Source organism: Bos taurus, chromosome 6, assembly GCF_002263795.3.
Source record: "Bos taurus isolate L1 Dominette 01449 registration number 42190680 breed Hereford chromosome 6, ARS-UCD2.0, whole genome shotgun sequence".
Taxonomy (NCBI): domain Eukaryota; kingdom Metazoa; phylum Chordata; class Mammalia; order Artiodactyla; family Bovidae; genus Bos; species Bos taurus.
The window spans coordinates 96,622,003-96,641,900 of record NC_037333.1 but is presented as its reverse complement, the minus strand read 5'-3'; the positions used below and the strand labels follow the sequence as shown (position 1 = coordinate 96,641,900).

Genomic DNA, 19,898 nt, shown 5'->3' with positions numbered 1-19,898 from the left:
CAATTTCAATCCTTTTTATGGCTGAGTAATATTCCACTGCATACATGTACCACATCTCCTTCATCCATTCATTTGTCAGTGGACATTTAGGTTGCTTCCATGTCCTGGCTGTTGTAAATAGAGCTGCAGTGAACACTGGGGTATGTGTATCTCTATGAAAACAGAATTACCATATGACCCAGTAATCCCACTGCTAGGCACATACCCCCCTGCCTTTTTTTAACCTGGCTTTTCTTTCGGACCTGGAAGGGATTCTGAAAGACAAATGTGTGCATCTAAGGTTGAGTTGCCACCCTCCGTTGACTTCCTAGAACATGCCTGCCCGCCAGGTGTGCCACTTTTAGCATTGATATAGATCCTACGAATGCAGGTCCTTAAAGCAACCCGTTGATTAAACAGAAACTTGTTGGGGATGTGCTGGAGGCCCATAGCAGTGCTCTCTACTCAAGTGCCTTAATAGCAGTTGAATGAGATGACTGGTAAACTCCTCTGTGAAATTCAGTTTCGCACCTGCTGAGCTTGACTTGTATTCTGGCCACCTTTCACCATCAGGTGTCTTCCTCCCTCTAATAGTCTCTTGTCTTCTTCAAAGGAACCACTACCTCTTGATGAGTTGGGGCCTCTATCTTGAAGTGCTCTGACAGGTCATAGAAATAGCCAGTGGTTTCCCTCATGGTCTAGTGGTTAAGAATCTGCCTGCCAGTGCAGGGGACAGGGGTTTGATCCCTGGTCCAGGATGATCCCACGTGCCTTGGAGCAACTAAGCCCTGCTGCCACAACTACTGAGCCGAAGTGCCGCAACTACTGAAGTCTGTGCTCCCTAGAGCCTGTGCTCTGAAAGAGGAGAAGTCCCCACAATGAGAAGCCCTCGCACCGCAATGAAGAGTGGCTCCTGCACTCCGCAACTAGAGAAAGCCCTGGTGCAGCAACAAAGACCCAGCACAGCCTAAATAAATAAATAAGCTTTAAAAAAGTGAAATAGCCAGGTGCCCAACTGCACACCCTGTACTTTCTTTTTTTTTTCTAATTTTATTTTATTTTTAAACTTTACATAATTGTATTAGTTTTGCCAAATATCAAAATGAATCCGCCACAGGTATACATGTGTTCCCCATCCTGAACCCTCCTCCCTCCTCCCTCCCCATACCATCCCTCTGGGTCGTCCCAGTGCACTAGCCCCAAGCATCCAGTATCGTGCATCGAACCTGGACTGGCAACTGGTTTCTTACATGATATTTTACATGTTTCAATGCCATTCTCCCAAATCTTCCCACCCTCTCCCTCTCCCACAGAGTCCATAAGACTGTTCTATACATCAGTGTCTCTTTTGCTGTCTCGTACACTGGGTTATTGTTACCATCTTTCTAAATTCCATATATATGCGTTAGTATACTGTATTTATGTTTTTCCTTCTGGCTTACTTCACTCTGTATAATAGGCTCCAGTTTAATCCACCTCATTAGAACTGATTCAAATGTATTCTTTTTAATGGCTGAGTAATACTCCATTGTGTATATGTACCACACCTTTCTTATCCATTCATCTGCTGATGGACATCTAGGTTGCTTCCATGTCCTGGCTATTATAAACAGTGCTGCGATGAACATTGGGGTACACGTGTCTCTTTCCCTTCTGGTTTCCTCAGTGTGTATGCCCAGCAGTGGGATTGCTGGATCATAAGGCAGTTCTATTTCCAGTTTTTTAAGGAATCTCTACACTGTTCTCCATAGTGGCTGCACATCAAAGGAAACTATTAGCAAGGTGAAAAGGCAGCCTTCAGAATGGGAGAAAATAATAGCAAATGAAGCAACTGACAAACAACTAATCTCAAAAATATACAAGCAACTCCTACAGCTCAACTCCAGAAAAATAAACGACCCAATCAAAAAATGGGCCAAAGAACTAAATAGACATTTCTCCAAAGAAGACATACAGAGGGCTAACAAACACATGAAAAGATGCTCAACATCACTCATTATCAGAGAAATGCAAATCAAAACCACTATGAGGTACCATTTCACACCAGTCAGAATGGCTGCAATCCAAAAGTCTACAAATAATAAATGCTGGAGAGGGTGTGGAGAAAAGGGAACCCTCTTACACTGTTGGTGGGAATGCAAACTGTACTTTCCCTTCATATCCTTGGATTTCAGCTATGCTATGGCTGTCCTGACAGATAGATGGACGGTAGTTACCTTATACTGAAAACAGAACTCTAAAGGTAATTAAGACAGAAGAGAGAGAGTGGTGGGAAAAACCTTAGGGAAATCATGGTGCTGTCAGGTTGATCCATAAGGGCAGAGGTGCATGGTAGGTGTTCAATAAGTACTTATAGAATGAATGAATGAGGGCCGAATTTTGTGTTTGGGAAGTGATCCTGCCTACTTCACTTATGAGCATCTGTCTTATTCCAAAGGAGCAGACATTATGCCTTGATTGAGTGAACTGTTAGATATGTTTAGTTTTAAATGCAGACATAAATAGATTTGATCTTTCCATGGTTCGACTTTCCTCCCATCAGCTTTCCCTTAATTATTCACAAGTGTTCCAAGCCTTCATTAGCTAAATAGGATGCAGATGATGGTCATTAGTCTGGGATATAAATCCTGCTGGCACATTCAATGGCTTTTCACTCGGTTAATTGAAATTTTCAGTATTCATGGACTACAAGAAAACACTAATTTTATCATTTATTTGGGGGTACAATTTTTTTTCTTTTGCTGCTTATGTTCTATAATTATGAAGTTAAAAATAAATATGAATGCCACGCTTTGCCTGGAGAAGATACCACTATTTTAAGTACACACGTATCAATACTAGTCTGCTAAAGCATGGAGACCAAATGGAAAACCATACTTTGTCTAGAAATCTTAGAATTGGCCAACTAAATGTCTAAGAAAGCATCCGAGTAGCATGCACTTTGGGAACCCATTGATTCAAGTGTAAGAGACTTCCAAATTGTTAGTAATATGAGTAGGTCTGGTATTGACATCTGCCAATGAATAAGATATCATCCAGTTGTCCGTGGAGTGCAAATTGCAGGTATCAAATAGAGATGATAAATGCAGGCGTTATTCCTTTAAGTGGTTCTTAGCTTTTGACTGCATTTGACCATTTGTCAAAGCTAACTGGCCTCTGTTTAGTGATATTGAGAGTGAAACACACGTACACAGACACATGTGTGCAACTGATACTTGAAATAAAATTTCATAACATTACCATCTATCTTAGAGATTCGGTTTCTGAATTCCTTAGTTTTTATAATCCAATACTTCAGCAATGATCTCTGCTTGCCCCCCACTTTGTTCCAATTTAATCGAGTAAGTGTCATCTGTGTGCTGTTTTAAAAATATAAATCTTGGTTATGGACGTTACACGGCAGAAGTTGGCTCAGTAGAGGCAGAGTATATCTATTTCTAAACCTAATTTAGTGGGAATAAAACAACATTGTAATAATTCTCAGAGGCAAACTCTCCCTTAAAAAGGAGAATAGAACATATGGAGTCTCTTTTCAGTACTCAATCACTTTGCAAAACACACCCAGCAGTGAGAATAGGGTAGGCAGCTGCCCTTTCCGAAGTCTTTCTGTACGCTGGACTGGATGAACCCATCCATCACTGCTCCTCTGTCTAGGCTGTCTGACCAAAGCCTTATCAGCCTCAGTTGTTTGCCACTCTTTCTTCTGGGGTTGCTTTGACCTTTTTGTCCCTTGGAATGTTTCTGCAAATGATTCTTAATGTTAATTTAAGGAAGACATGCTTAAGTACCTCAGTCTTCTAAATCAACCATTATATATAGAGAAAAATATACATGGTTTAATACTGTTGTTTCAGTCACTAAGTCCTATCCAGCTCTTTGCAACCCCATGGTGCTGCAGCATGCCAGGTTTCCCTGTCCTTCCCTATCTCCTGGAGTCTTCTCAAACTCATGACCATTGAGTCAGTGATGCCATCCAGCCATCTCATCCTCTGTCACCTCTTTCTCCTCCTGCCCTTAATCTTTCCCAGCATCAGGGTCTTTTCCAATGAGTCAGCTCTTCACATCAGCTGGCCAAAGTACTGGAGCTTTAGCTTCAGCATCAGTCCTTCCAAATGAATATTCGGGGTTGATTTCCTTTAGGATTGACTGGTTTGATCTCCTTGCAGTCCAAGGAACTCTCAAGAATCTTCTCCAACACCACAGTTCGAAAGCATCAAATTTCTGGCACTCAGCCTTCATTTTGGTCAGACTCTTACATCTGCACATGACTACTGTATAATATATAAATACATATATTTAATATGTATGTCAATATTTAATTTATATCTGTCTCAAAGTTGAATATAGAGACATTTTATGCTCTTGGGAATTTAAGCTTCAGTTATGCTTTTGGGAATTCCCTAAAAAATTCTCCTTTCTGCCTCTGTAGTTAATCAAAAGATGAATGTATTATTCAGCCAGATGTCCTGCCCTCAGAGGATGGAGAAAAGAAGTAGTCAGTCTATTCACTGATTTCCAAAAATGTGCCTGCTAAGATCCAGATCTTTTCCTCCAAATTAACCAGGGTTCTCATGACCTAATGGGAAATGAATAGGGGTTTCCTCATTTCAAAATGAAGAATTCAAGACCTCTAGTCCAACAATCTGTCTTAAGCTTACAAGGTTAAAGTTTGTCTCTTATTAAGAAGAGACAAGAATCAAATGCCTAGATTCCTGAGCAAGTGACCCATTTGTTACTTCTCCAGCAACTCTATTATAAAAGACCAGCAAATGTATAAACTCTAATGAAGGGTCACATGAGCTTCCCAGGTGGTGCTAGTGGTAAAGCATCTGCCTGCTGCTGCAGGAGACGCAAGAAATGCGGGTTTGATTCCTGGGTTAGGGAGATCCTCTGGAGCAGGAAAAGGCACCCCACTCTGGTATTCTTGTCTGGAAAATTTCATGGGCAGAGGAGCCTAGTGGGCTACAGTCCATGCTACTGCAAAGAGTCAGACATGACTGAGCGACTGAACACAAGGGGTCACATTCAACTACAGCACATCTGTCGTAGCTAGTATCATCCCTTGGCAAAACTGGGTCAAATTAAAGTGTACTGTAGTGAACAGAGCCAGGCTCCACACAGATCTCCATGCACACTGCCCTCATCTGTCTGCCCTCTCAGGAAATTGCCCTTGGCTGAAAAGAGGCATCATCCCTAGGGTTTCCCGTTCCCAGAGGAGCCCTTTCCCTTGCCCCAGCTTAGGACAAGTCTAGCCCAGTTTCAGAGCTCCCTACTTGGTTGGCTGAGACCTTGGTTGAGTTTGTGCTCCAGCCCATCAGCCCATCGTATCTCCCTCTGCTCAGTCCTGCACCTTTGCTTTCCCTTCTCCAAGTGGAAATCCAAAGCTCTCCCTAACGAACCTCCTCCTCATAGGCTGCTTTTGAGGGAGCCTAACCTGCGACCTGTGTGATCTTTTCCATCAGCATTGAATATCTGAGATCTTCATGCTATAAGTTATCATTTCTCTCAAAATCTGCTTTGAAATTAATAAAAGACAAGAAGCATCTGCTTGTAGGAAAGAGAATAAATACATTCATCCTCTGCAAGATGTAACAGACCAAGATTATAGGACTCAAAATTTCCAGTTTCCCCCTTTCTGGTGACTCTTACCCCCTAGCATCACTTGAGGGTCTGTCTATTATGATTCAAAGCCTTCTGCTGAAACCAGAGCCCCTATAAATGAAATTTCAGATATCACTATGTAAGTGAACAGCAGTGGGACCTCACCTTTCTAGATTGATTTTAGGAAATTGTTGCAACTATCCATGTATAATATTGTTCGCCCCATGCTATTCATTCTGCCGACAGTCTTAGAAGTCAGTGCTCTAAAAAGCCACGGTGTATATGAACCACAACTTCCTTATCCATTCATCTGCCAGTGGACATTTAGGTTGCTTTAATGTCCTAGCTATTGTAAATAGTGCTGCAATGAACATATACCCAATGGAATATTACTCAGATATAAAAAGGAATGCATTTGAATCAATTCTAATGAGGTGGATGAACCTAGAACCTATTATACAGAGTGAAGTAAGTCAGAAAGAGAAAGACAGATGTATATTAACACATATATATGGAATCTAGACAGATAGTGCCAATGATCTTATGTGCAGGGAAGCAAAGGAAACACCAATGTAAAGAACAGACTTTTGGACACGGTGGGAGAAGGAAAGGGTGAGATGATTTGAGAGAATGGCATTGAAATATATACATTACCATATGTAAAAGAGATAGGCAGTGGGAGTTTGATGTATGATGCAGGGAACCCAAAGCTGGTGCTCTGAGACAACCTGGAGGGATCGGGTAGGGAGGGGAGTGAGGGGGGGTTCAGGAGGGAGGGGACATATGTATGCCTGTGACTGATTCATGTTGATGTATGGTGGAGGCCATCACAGTACTGTAGAGTAATTATCCTCCAATGAAAATAAATAAATTAAAAAAAAAAAGCCATTGTGCTTCCTTGGAACAAACGCAGCATCAGGCTAACTTTGATGGAGGGGACTCATTAGCAATTTCCTCTTTAGTAGAAAAATATTGATGCAACAATCAAGAAGGTCACAGCATGGGTAAGTCACCATGTTTTGAGGCTTTCATTTTCAGTAATTAAGGTGAACATGTTATTGGAAGGTTTAGAAAGCCCACCCAAAGTCATTCACAATAGCTGCCATCAGGAAACTGGAATCCCAGCGAAAGTCTTTCAACCGAATGAAATGAGACCGACCAAGCGTATAAGCACAGTCTCCTTAAAAATGGCCAAATTAAGGATATGGACTCTCATTGACCCTTGCCATATCACTTCCACACTCGTTCCGTGTCCTGAGATTTCACTGTATATTCATGCTTTGTTTCAAGTGGTTCTTTGCTACAAGTGAAACCTTTAGAGCTATATATATATTTTTTTCTTTTTAGTGAAGCCAATTTCACCCATCTCTGATTCTCATTTCTCCTCCAAACATGTTTATCAGGTTACCTGAGACTGTTTTTGAAAGTTGAATGGTATTGTTTAATTTTGAAGATCATTTCCCTTGGGGGCAGAGCACTAATGTCTGCATTCTTAGACATGTCCCTTAATTTACTCTCTCCAGTGGTATATGTTAAGCTTAGTTAAAAATGCAATTAGAGTCATTCAAGTTGCCCCCATTGGCAACTGCACAGAGTCTTCAGTAGCTGGGATTTGTGCCCCCACCCCCTAAATTTTTACTTCCATTTAGGACAGAAATTTGTTGTTTAGTCGCTCAGCCACGTCCAACTCTTTTGTAACCCCATGGACTGTAGCTCACCAGGCTCCTCTGTCCATGGGATTTTCCAGGCAAGAATACTAGACTGGCTTGCCATTTCCTTCTCCAGGGGATCTTTCCAATCCAGGGCTTGAACCCTTATCTCCTACATGGAAGGCAGATTCTTTACCACTGAGCCACCAGGGAAGCCCTAGGACAGAAAATGAGACTTCAAATCAGGAACAGAAAGAGAAATTCCCATGATTAGACTTTTCCATTTCCTGGAAAAAATTTAGTTGCACTCATCAAGGAATTATGATCATTTCTATAAACTAGCTCAGTTAGAGTTTATACCTTTGTTCTCAACTGGGGGTAATTTTGCCTGCCCCCTGGTGCTTGGCAATGCCTGGGCACATTTTTGGTTGTTATGGGCGATCCAGGGAGGAGGGTGTGCTGCTGGCATCTGGTGGGTAGAGACCAGGGATGCTGGCAGCCTTTCTTCAGTGCTCTGTACAGCACATACATCCCATAATAACGGATTATCCAGTCCAAAGTGTTCATAGGCCCAACACTGAATAACTGATTTAACCAAACCATGTGGATGAGAAAATGGATATATGCTAAGCAGAGAGAAAAATGTTATTTTACTACAGTTCAGAGGCTTTTGTGTCTGTCCTTTGGCTTCACTTTGTAGCTCTATGACACATGAGTAAATCTGCTTCCAAAATAATGTTTTGGGATAAGACTGCAGTCTTTTTTTGGCATTTTTTCATCTGGTGCATATTTAGTGGATACCTTTTCTGTGCCAGGCGCTGGGCCAGGTAATGAGGCTACAGCGAAGACCAAGTCTTGTTGGGTCTTCGCTCCCTGGAGCAGAAATCTGAGAGTGAACATCAAGATCTCTCTCGTGGTATAGTGCTCAGTGTACAGGTGTGTAAAGACGAGGAAGGGTCATGAAGAAGGCATTTGATGGGAAGATTGAAGAGGGTGCTTCACTATTATGCATTCCAGCTGTCTGCTACTTTGGCTGTGTTTTTTCTCCTTACTGTCCAATCTTGATTTTGGCTTTTTCTCATTTTTTTTTTTCTGCCACCAAAATCTTTCCTCCCTTCCATTTTCCCCTTTCAGTTCAAACTTTCTGAATAACATGTATTGCTTCCTTCCCAAACAAAATTAAAACACACATAAAAACTACCAGCAATCCACATGTAAAGGTCACGCCCACCTAAACCTTGAACTTAATTTGTCTTAATTAAAGATCCTTTTTTGTATGTTTATCTATATCTGTGTTTTCTGTCCTTTAATACTGCATATTATTTGGGGACAGAATACATGCTGTCTCAGATTCTTAACTTTTTCTAATTCTTGTCCCAAAACATATCAAAACCCTAGGTGAGTTAATAAATATTTTTATGTTATATGGAGAAAGAGTGAGAGAAAGTTTATACATATTAGATCTTTGAGCCATACCAAAGTTTTTGTATACATTTCTTTCAGTTTTTAAATTCTATTCAACCAAAATAAAACTATCAGTGTGCATATATATACATGTATACACACATATATATACCCATACACAAAATACACATACATACATCTATGCACACATATACATAATGCATCTGTATGCATACTGTTGTTCACTCGCTAAGTCATGTCTGACTCTTTGTGACCCCATGGACTGCAGCACGCCAGGCTTCCCTATCCTCCTCCATCTCCCGGAGTTTGCTCAAACTCTTGTCTACTGAGTCCTGATGTCACCCAACCATCTCATCCTCTGTTGTTCCTTAACCCTCCTGTCCACAATCTTTCCCAGCATCAGGGTCTTTTCCAATGATTTGGCTCTTTGCATCAGGTGGCCAAAGTATTGGAGCTTCAACTTCAGCATCAGTCCTTCCAGTGAATATTCAGGGTTGATTTCCTTTAGGATTGACTGGTTTAATCTCCTTACAGTCCAAGGGTCTCTGAAGAGTCTTTCAGCACCACAGTTTGAAGGCATCAATTCTTTGATGTTCAGCTTTCTTTATGGTCCAGTTCTCACATCTCTACATCACTATTGGAAACATCATAGCTTTGACTATTTGGATCTTTGTCAGAAAAGTGATATATCTCTGCTGTTTAATACACTGTCTAGGTTTTTCACAGCTTTCCTTCCAAGGAGCAAGCATCTTTTAATTTCATGGCTGTAGTCACTGTGTGCAGTGATTTTGGAGCCTAAGAAAATAAAATCTGCCACTGTTTCCACTCTTTCCCCATCTATTAGTCATGAAGTGATGGACCTGATGCCATGATCTTCATTTTTTGAATGTTGAGTTTTAAGCCAGTCTTTTCACTCTCATATATGTGCACATATACATAATACATATTTATGCATATATTACATATATATATATATAAGAATATTTATTGCAAAGCAACAACAAAAGAATAAAGTCCTGGAAACCATCAAATCTCTGTCAGTAAAGGAAAGCATACATAAAGTATGATAAATCCATATTATGAGTGTTATGCAGCCATTAAGAGGAACGAGTGACTCTACCTGAACTGACTGGAAAGATGTTGATAATGTAGTCCTAGTAGGATGCTATGATCTCAAGAAAGAAAGAAACTTCTCTGTGTGCATATGTACTATAGTGTGTATAATTAGTATGTAATACATACATATTTGCATAAAAATAGAGAAAGTGTGGAAGGATGAACAGAGATTTTTACTATTGGTTGCCTCTGAAGGATAGGTTAGAAAGGGGATTGACTCATTAAGAATGTATATTACCGTGCCATGCTCAGTTGCGTTAGACTCTTTTGTGACCCTGTGGACTGTAGCCCACCAGGCAACTCTGACCATGGGATTTTCCAGGCAAGAATGCTGGAATGGGTTGGCATTTCCTACTCCAAGGGATCTTCCCCACCGAGGGATGGAACCCGCATCTCTTGTATCTCCTACATTGCAGGTGGATTTACCTGCTGAGACATTTTAGTTTTGTAATTAATTAAAAAATAGAAAATTTTATTGAAAAAATTATTACCGTTATGTCCATTAAATTCTTCATAGGATAGTCCAGAAGGAACAAACTTGCAGATAAATCCCATCTGGCCTTGGATACCAAAATGCCTTTTTAGTGGCTCACAAGACCAAGAAAATATCCACACAACTATATAAAAAGCCAATCATGCGAAGAACAAGTGAGCTAAAGAGAGGGGATGAGATGGCAAGTCTGATACTACTGTTCAGGCTCACACCACTTGTGGATAGAGAGAAGCTCCACCCATCACTCAGATTCTTCAAGGTGTCATTTGAAAGATATTGGCATTTGATGATTTGCATGTCTCTTCAAAAAAGAGTCACGTGTGTGGTTGAGAAGGTGGGTACTAGAGTCAGACTGATTGGCTTTCATTCCTGATCTATTTCTAAGGCATGACAATTAATCTAATGGTGCTGTAGTCCTTTATTTGTGAAATGAAGTAAATAAGAGTCTTTATCCTTACTAGATCATCGTTGGCCCACAATGAATGTTCTGACTTGGAGGGGGTGGAAAGTGGGATTGGTGAAAGACAGGCACTTTTTATAATCCAGAGAAATCAGGAACTTTCCTGGTGGTCCAGTGGCTAAGCTGGACCATTGGGACCATTGGGTCCACTGGGTCTGAGCTCCCAATGCAGGGGCCCAGGTTCGATTCCTGGTCAGGGAACTAGATCCTGCATGCTGCAACTAAGGGTTCACATGCTGCAACTAAGACTCGGGGCAGCCAAAATAAATAAATAAATATTAAAAAAAAAAAAAGTCCAGAGACATCAGTGTGGTCATGGGAGATGGTTCCCACCTTGCATGGAAGATGCACAGGCCAGGGTCAATGTCATTACACTTTGCCAGTTCTAATGGGTCTCCCACCTTCTTGTTTTGCAGACCACTATCTTCAGCACACTGGCCAATGAGAAGTCCTTATCTGACTGCAAAAAGGTAAGTCAGCCTGCAGGAATTCCAGCCTGCAGTCAGCATAATAAGCGACTTTAGAACTGATGACATTCAGTTGAAAAGCTATGGCATCAATGAAAATGCTGTGCTGACATTGTGTGGTCCTCTTTCCTCAGAGATGGAAATTTGAATGGTTCTCTTTAAGGATGTGGAGGACGCTGTTATCGTTTGACAGTGGTTTCTTATACAGAAGCTCTGGTTCCATCTATTTCTATCTCGCTATTATCTGATATTTTATTCTGTAAGATGAGCGTCAAGGGAGTTCAGGGCAAGCTGCGTGGCAGGCATCTCTATCTTTGTTTGCAAATTTAAATGTAATAAACCTAAACCCAATACAAAATAAAAATGATTTTGTATTTGGAAAGCTGAACTTATAGCATAAAAATCTGGTTTGGATTCACCACAGTCGAGTTTGAGAAGCTGTCAGGCTTTGCAAAAGGATTAGCCTCACTGGCATCTGATGGAAGCCGTCTTGTAATGGATCATGTCTGAGGACTGCCTGCTGGAGCAGCAGCGTGTCTAATTCCTGGCCTCTGCAGTGCAGGGGGCACTTTTATCCGCCTCTTTAATCTCGGGTTTAACTAGATCTTGTCCTTCTTGAGGGGAAAGAAGTGATTTCACAGTCTGAAAACTCAAATAAATTCTTTGACACTATCTATTGATATGGCAAACCAGGTGCATAAAGAGTTGACCTGCGCCTTGTATATTAGTTATTTGGCATTTCTGGGGATTTTATACCATGACATTGTTTGCTGGGTTGTTTCCGTTTCTGAATTTGCTTGATATGGAAATAGGTAGCAGGGGTCCTCATCTTTAAAGGTGGCATGGGGGCCCACTGTTCTGAGTGCTATCCATTTCATTACCTTGATCATTTTTTTTTTTATTGTGAATTAGTTCGCCATCTTAATTGGGTTCTGCAGTGTTTGTCTGGTTTTGGGCTCCCCGTGTGGAATTCTTAAAATTATAGAGCTTAGAGAATAAAACAAGAGGAAAGGGGACAGGGGCACAACCTTTAAAAGAATGACGTAGCCCAAGGACTTGACCTAAGTTGATTAGAACCAAATAGGTCCAAGTTGGCAGATGAGCCGACTTGCACTAGAAATCCCCACCCCTTCCCCCAAATAGCTGGAATACTCCTCCCGCTCTTTAGCCTCTGAAATTACCCACCCTGTAGAAACTTGACAGCCTCATACTCCCAGACCTCTCACCTTCAAGACGACCCAAGCTCTGTCTGTGGAGTGTGTTTCCCTCTAAGTAAATCCACTTCTTACTTCTATCACTTTGTCACTGAATTCTTTCTGTGGCGAGACATCAAGAACCTGAGCTTCATTAAGTCCTGACAGCAGGTGTGATCTCACTTAAAAGACTGTGGGTTCAAATCCTAACTGGGTTTAGGCTGGATTTGAGTCCCAGCATGTGAATTCAAGTCCCGGTCTGCATTACACGGTTTTAAAAGGACTTCAGGGGTTCTCTAGTCTCCTGCTTTTTCCAGATTGGACTGCCATGAATATCATGTACAGATAATGATAATGAGGCTGGTGGGCCTCTAGCCTCCACTTGAATGTTCCACTGACGGTGTACTTAATGACTCTACCTATCACTAGAGACACGGTATTAGAGAGTTAGTTCTTCATTTTCCTGAGCCAGTATCTGCCTCCCTTTGACTTTTGTCTAGTGATTAAGTATGAAGCCAGCTAATATGCTGTCTTCTGAATCTTCTCCCCACCCCATTGCAAGGCTATTTATCTTCCTTATTTATTTCTAAGAGGATGTTGATAATGATTGATTTCCAAAAGCTTGGCTGCTGGGAGCTCACTGTCTGGTTTAAAAACCTGGCTCTGCTACTTGTTATGTCTGTGACTTTGGGTTGGTGACATAACCTATTTGTGCCTCGTGTTTACCATCTGTAGAATGGGCATAATAGCTGCACACTTCATATGGTGGGTGAATTAGCATACGCAGAGTGTTCTGAACAGTGCTCAGCACGTAGAAGCATTGTATTAGTTATTATTATTATGGCTTCTAGACCAGGTTATCCTTTTCTTTTGGGGGGGTGGGGAGCTAGTTTTTATAACCAGTGTCAAGAATTGTGCTTTTCACTCTTCATTCAGCAAGCTCTGTTTACAAACTTAGTGTGTGGCAAGCACAATATAAGATGTGATCTGTGATGAAATGATAAGCTGTAGGCATTCTTGAGTGCAGCACTAACTTTCTACTAACAGTCTAAGATGGCACAAGTTTCTATTTATAAGCCATATCCTTCTGTTGATCACATGATGCTTAATGTACTTGCATGAGCCCTTAAAACATTTTTACATGAACTGGCATTAAAACACAAATCTGTTTTATATTTATGTAAGTGATTCTTTTAGTACAGATGCAGGCCAGTATGTTTATTTTCATTGAATTAAAAAAATTTGATCAATCAAGATAATTTATAAAGCCAGTCCTGTTATCCACCTTATTACTACCTCTCCTAGTTCTATATCATACACAAATTAGAATAGTATAGTTGGTCTCTGTGACTTCACTTTCCTTCATCCATTTATCTGTGTTTACAAGTGTTCACTGAGCATCTACTATGGGATGTGAACTGGAATATCCTGTGAACAAGTCACATCTGATCTTCACCCTCATAGAACTAGTAGGTAGTCATTGAAAGTGAAGTTGCTCAGTCGTGTCCGACTCTTTGTGACCCTATGGACTGTAGCCTACCAGGCTCCTCCTTCCATGGGATTTTCCAGGCAAGAGTACTGGAGTGGGTTGCCATTTCCTTCTCCAGGAGATCTTCCTGACCCAGGGATCAAACCCGAGTCTCCTGCATTATAGGCAGATGCTTTACCGTCTGAGCCATGAGGGTGATAGTAGGTAGTCATTAAACAAGTAAAATTGTCATAGATGATATGTTCTGTTGGCCAAATTGTGATAGATGATATGATTTTTTTTAACTGGGAAGGTTCTAGGATCATATACGATGAGAACTTAAGCTAATCCAGGGGCCAGGGGAAACTTTCCTGAAGAAGTGACTTTCACACACAATAAATGAATGGGATTTGGCTGTGTGAAGACAAGGTGGAGACAGAAAAAGAGCAAGTGTAAAAGTCTGGAAGTGAGAGGTAGAGAAGTGTAAAGTGTTCAGAATGTCTAGAAATTATAACTTGAAATTGAAGATGGGAAACCGTGAAATAAAAGGCAGCCTGATCATGAATGGCCTTGTAAAACTATAGTAAGTGTTCAGATATATTGTAAGGGTAACAAGCAATTTTTAAAGGACTTTGAGCTAGGGAGGGTAGGTGTGTATGACATGATATGATTTTTATTTTAAAATCTCTTGGCTACTAAATAACAGAAGCAACTAGAGTTTAGATATGAAGTCTAAGAGGGAGGCTATAATTTAGGCAACAGATGGTCATAGCCAGAATCAGAATAATGGCAGTGGGAATCAAGAGGTTTATAAAGTCAACAGCATATAATAATAGTTTGGATACATGGGAGAGGAAGTTGCTAAGGATAATTGCCTGATTTCAGAGAAGAGCAATGGGCAGATTTGCAGCGCTGTTTTCTGAGACAGGAGACAGGGATAGGGAGGAAGTTGGTGGAGTTCAGATGAGTTCAGATGAGTATTGCTTGGTCTGTGTTAAATGAGTTCAAATTGATATGTGTTAGATTTGTGAAATTTCCTGGTAAGGATGACCAGCAGGCATCTGGTCATGTAGCATTACAATTCTTCAGCCCAGAAAGCTTTGAATGCTTTCTGGTCTGGAGATATGAATATGGGAGTAATATGCATGTAGAGAATGATTGAGAGAGTGGGAATGGGTGAAGTCACCGGGGAGGGTGTGGAGAGTGAGAAGGAGGAGGGTTTACAAAAATCTTGAGGGGTATTGATATGTAAAGTCCGGAAGAAGACTGTGCCCTCTGTAAGACACCAGCTGACCCTGTACAGAATACTGAGGCAGGGAAGAGGGGAATGCAGGGCAGTCTCCACTCTGCCCCCCAGTTCTATGCCCAGTTGGTTTTTGACAAGGGTACCAGGTCCTCAGTGGAGAAGAAAATCATCTTCAACAAATGGTGCTGAGACAGCTGATGTATACATGCGGAAGAAAAAAGTTGGACCCCAGACTCACACCACAGAGCAAAATGAACTCCAAAGGGAGCAGTGACCTAAATGTAAAAACTTGGAGGAGAGGACGGCGGAGGAGAACCTGTTTAATGAGTAACAAGTTTTGCTCTGGAGTGATGGAGGTGTTCAGGTACCAGGTAAAGGTAATGGTTGCACAACATTGTGAATGTTCTAAATGCCACTGGACTGTCCACTTTACAACGGCTATGTGATGTGAATTTTACCTCAATAAATTATTTAAAAAACATCTAAGGGATCTCAGTTTTTATACCAAAGAGCCCCCAAACTCTGCATCACTTGAGCAGTCTGGAGACCTGGAACAGACTGCTAGAATACCCCCTGCCTTCTCGTCAGCTTGGAAAACTCACTCTTCCATGGAGAGATCTCTTTCTTTGTCCCTTTCCTTTCCAAGATTTTTGAAAGACTGTTCTTGGTTTCTCCAAGAAAGATGAGTGGTTTTATCTCCTGCGCTCGTAACATTTGGTACTGACTTCAAGTATAACCTAACAACAACCACACGACTTGTCAAATGTTGACCATGTTCGCTGTGCAAAGTACTTTACATGGGTTTTCTCATTCCATTTTTATAACAGCCCTCACAGGTAGGCAATAAAACCATGAACTGGTAAAGAACCTGCTGGAGGACACTCCAGTAGTAGATGTTGTAGTCAAGATGTGAGTTCAGCTTTCTGACCCTAGAGTCATCGCTTTTAGTGTTTGTTACCTTCTCTGCCGCTGGGTTCTAAATACTTATTTATATTAGGTCTTGCTTCCCCCTAAACTGTCAGTTCTTGGAAGGGAGCAACCATGACTGATTCTATTAGCAGTATTAAAAAAAATACCCCACAGGTAGTAAGAACTCAATCAATGAATTAATTATTGAATGAGTTTGGATGAGATCCATGAGATCCAAATGAATTTGCTGCGCGCATGATAGTGAAGGACAGGGAAACCTGAGGTGCTGCACGCAGTCCGCAGGGTCACAAAGAATTGGACACGACTTAGCAGAGAAGGCGATGGCACCCCACTCCAGTACTCTTGCCTGGAAAATCCCATGGATGGAGGAGCCTGGTAGGCTGCAGTCCATGGGGTCGTGAAGAGTCAGACACGACTGAGCGACTTCCCTTTCACTTTTCACTTTCATGCATTGGAGAAGGAAATGGCAACCCACTCCAGTATTCTTGCCTGGAGAATCCCAGGGACGGGGGAGCCTGGTTGGCTGCCATCTATGGGATCGCACAGAGTTGGACACGACTGAAGCGACTTAGCAGCAGTGGTAGCAGTAGCGACTGAATGATAAATGGTTGTCTGTTAGCATAATATTATTATGGGACCATTTTGTTCTAAAAAGTATTTTTTTTTCCTTTTCACAGCAATTGAGAAAGAATATATTCACTGTAAAGGTAATTTCTGCATTAAAATAAGGTGTTAATGGATGGCTAGTGGGGATTGACATGTTAAGGTTGGGCAAAGACAGCAACTATTCTAAAGCTTACTTCCTAAACACCATCTGATAGAGTTGTAAGAACCCTATTCTTATTTTCAGCCAAAGACCAGTTCATGCTGTAATTTGGAGAACTTAAACACCTCTAGGTAATATGCATAAATTCATTCATTATTCATGAATATTTATTGAGTATCTCCTATTGCAAAGCACTTGTTATTCCTAACATGTTATAGGAGAAAAACAAATATGCCAAGACAAGAGATGACTTGCTCTAGGGCACATATTAAACTCAAGATAAACTCTTAGAGGATAGGCCTGATTCAGATCTTCGGATTTTCTCTCTCTAAAACCTCTCAAATAAAACTACCGTATGACACAGCCGTCTTGCTACTGGGCACGTACCCTCTGTCTGTGCATGTATGTGCTCAGTCACTCAATCATATCTGTCTCTTTGCAAACTATGGCCAGGCTCCTCTGTCCATGGAATTTTCCAGGCCAGCATACTGAAGGAGATTGCCATTTCCTCCTGCAGGGGATCTTCCTGACCTAGGGATCGAACCTCTGTCTCCTGCATCTCCTGCACTGACAGCCAGATTCTTTACCACAGCACCACCTGGGAAGCCCTGAGAAAACTATAATTCTAAATGACACAGGTTCTCCAGTATTCACTGCGGCCCTATTTATAGTCCCCAGGACAGGGAAGCAACCTAGATGTCCATCAACAGATGAATGGATAAAGAAGTTGTGGCACATATATACAATGGAATATTACCCAGCTATAAAAAGGAACACATTTGAGTCAGATGAAATGAGCTGGATGAACCTATTATGCAGAGTGAAGTAAGTCAGAAAGAGAAAAACAAATATCATTAACGCATGTATATGGAATCTAGAAAAATGGTATGGATGAATGTAGTTGCATTCATTTGTATTCATTGCAAGAATGCAGATGTAGAGGATGCTCTTGTGGACACAGCAGAGGAAGGAGAGGGTGGGACAAATCAAGAGAGGAGCACTGACACATGTACAGTACCAAATGGAAAACAGATCACTAATGGGAAGTTGCTATATAACACAGGGAACTCAGCCCACCCTCTTTGATGACCTAGAGGGGTGTGGGGTGGGAGGGAGGCTCAAGAGGAAGGAGCTCTGTACTTACGGCTGATGCCGTTGTTGTACAGCAGAACCCGACACAACATTTAGAGCAGTTATTCTCCAAGTAAAATTTTTAGAAATTATAAAAAGATAAAACCTCTCCACGCCACACTATTTATCTAGTGTTGACACGTGAAGGGTGTGTATTCAGTGGACCAGCAGCACAGAACGATCCTCAAATGTGCTTCATAACGTCTCCTGCCGCCTGTTCTATGTCCATCGGTATTTATAAGTTTGTGTCTTGATGCTTTTCCATCTCTCAGTGCAAGATATGGACCCACATGTGTCAGGACTTTCCGAGCAGCACTATTGAACTTCCATCATTTTAATTGGAAGCAGCACATAAAACAGATGCCTTCACCCCTTCTCCAAGCCTCCTCACTCTGACCCTGACCCCCACCCCTGGGACACAGGTCAGAGATAGGCAAGGGGTGACAGAGAGGTGAGGGTGATGGATGGGGTGAAGTTCAGGCATAAGATGAATCTGAGGGATGGGTCAAAGGTTAGAGATTTCTGTTTCACAAATTACTTAAAAATGAAAAACAGTGGTTTTCCAGTTTGACATCAAAACACCCTACCTTATCCTGCTGTGTATTCCATCTACATATGGTAACCTAGACTCCCAACCATGTAATACTAGTTGTATAAATAGGTTTCTCAGGTTGGAGAATTTATTTTAAAAATTCAGCTGTCACTTGGTGGTATATTGTATCTTGTGTGTGTGTTGAGGGGGTGAGTGGGCTCCATTTCTCTCTCTCACTCTGCCCTCTCTCCTTGGACTTCTGATATCAACCCATATACACGAAAACCTTTAAAAAATAGTACATTTAGGAAATGAATCCTTATCATATTAAAAGGTATTGGTGTGGGGACTCTGTGGGAACCTAAAGGAAATCTATCTGTTGATGGTAGTAATTTGTGGGGATATTTGTGGCTGGGTAGACTGTGCATCCCTTCCACCCAACCACTGGCTTTGACTTGTCCCTCCACCGTTACCAATGACATATGAATATGCAGAGCACATGCTTAGGTCATCACTTAGCCCACTGGGTGAATGTTTTACTTTTAATAGACGATGCTTCACTCACATAGGCAAGGTAATTTTCCTTCAGGAAGCGGTGATTAAAATAGACAATGTAACAGGCTTTTGGAAGTTTTCATCCGTGTTGATGAATGGGTCCCTGTGTAAACACAGCCCAAGATAGTAGTATCGGTGGTTAAGATATTTACTTACAGTTGGTTCCTCAGCCTTTGAAACTGTATTATATCTGGCTTCCTCTTTTAAAGACCAAGACTTAGTGTCTAGACGGCGTTTGCTGACCTCTACAACGCAGGCTGGGCAGATTCCCATGACTCCTGGCCTCTTGGCAGAATTTCCAGGGTGGCAGGTCACCGTGGCTTCTTCCCATGGCCTGAGAAAGGGCACAGAGACGAAATCAACCCTGTCAGCATCGAGGAAAATTTTCAGTTCCCGCCTAAGAAAGGCAGAATTCCATGTTCTGGAGCAGTTACAGTGAAGGGTATCATTTCAAGTAAATTTAAATGCTGTTTACTTTCTAAATAGATTTTTGGGAAGCTATGAAGGTTCATTGTTGGCAGAGTGCTGTTTTTGCTGACTTGTTATAGGGCTGTCTGCTGGAGAAAGGATGACAGAGATGTATTTGTAAAGTTCTATCCCTTTTTTCATATGTGCCAATACAGATCACTAACTTATAGGAAGGAAAGTTGTATTGCTTTGAACAGAGGGGCGGTATTGCAGCCAGCGCCCCTCCTCCCTGTCGCTCCATGTCTCACTCACTTAGCCAAGAATGGGCTCTTAGTGCTCCTTTGCAGTATTTGGGATAAGGATGCATGGTTCTGGATTCTGGGCACTCTCCTTTCAGCAACTGTTGCCTAGTTTTTGGTTTTTATTCTTGCATTTTTCCCATCTCCACTCTCCTGAGAGGCAGTATGGTGCAGGGTTAA

At 41.5% G+C, this 19,898-nt stretch overlaps 1 protein-coding gene across 1 annotated transcript in view; it reads left to right on the top strand.

Moving 5' to 3' along the window:
• The window catches only part of RASGEF1B (RasGEF domain family member 1B), a 660,869-nt gene that overhangs the window by 233,336 nt on the left and 407,635 nt on the right, over nt 1-19,898 (top strand). Inside the window, exon 3 of the mRNA XM_024993100.1 lies at nt 11,140-11,193. Coding sequence (XP_024848868.1) covers nt 11,140-11,193 — 54 coding nt within the window. The remainder of the gene's footprint in view (nt 1-11,139; nt 11,194-19,898) is intronic.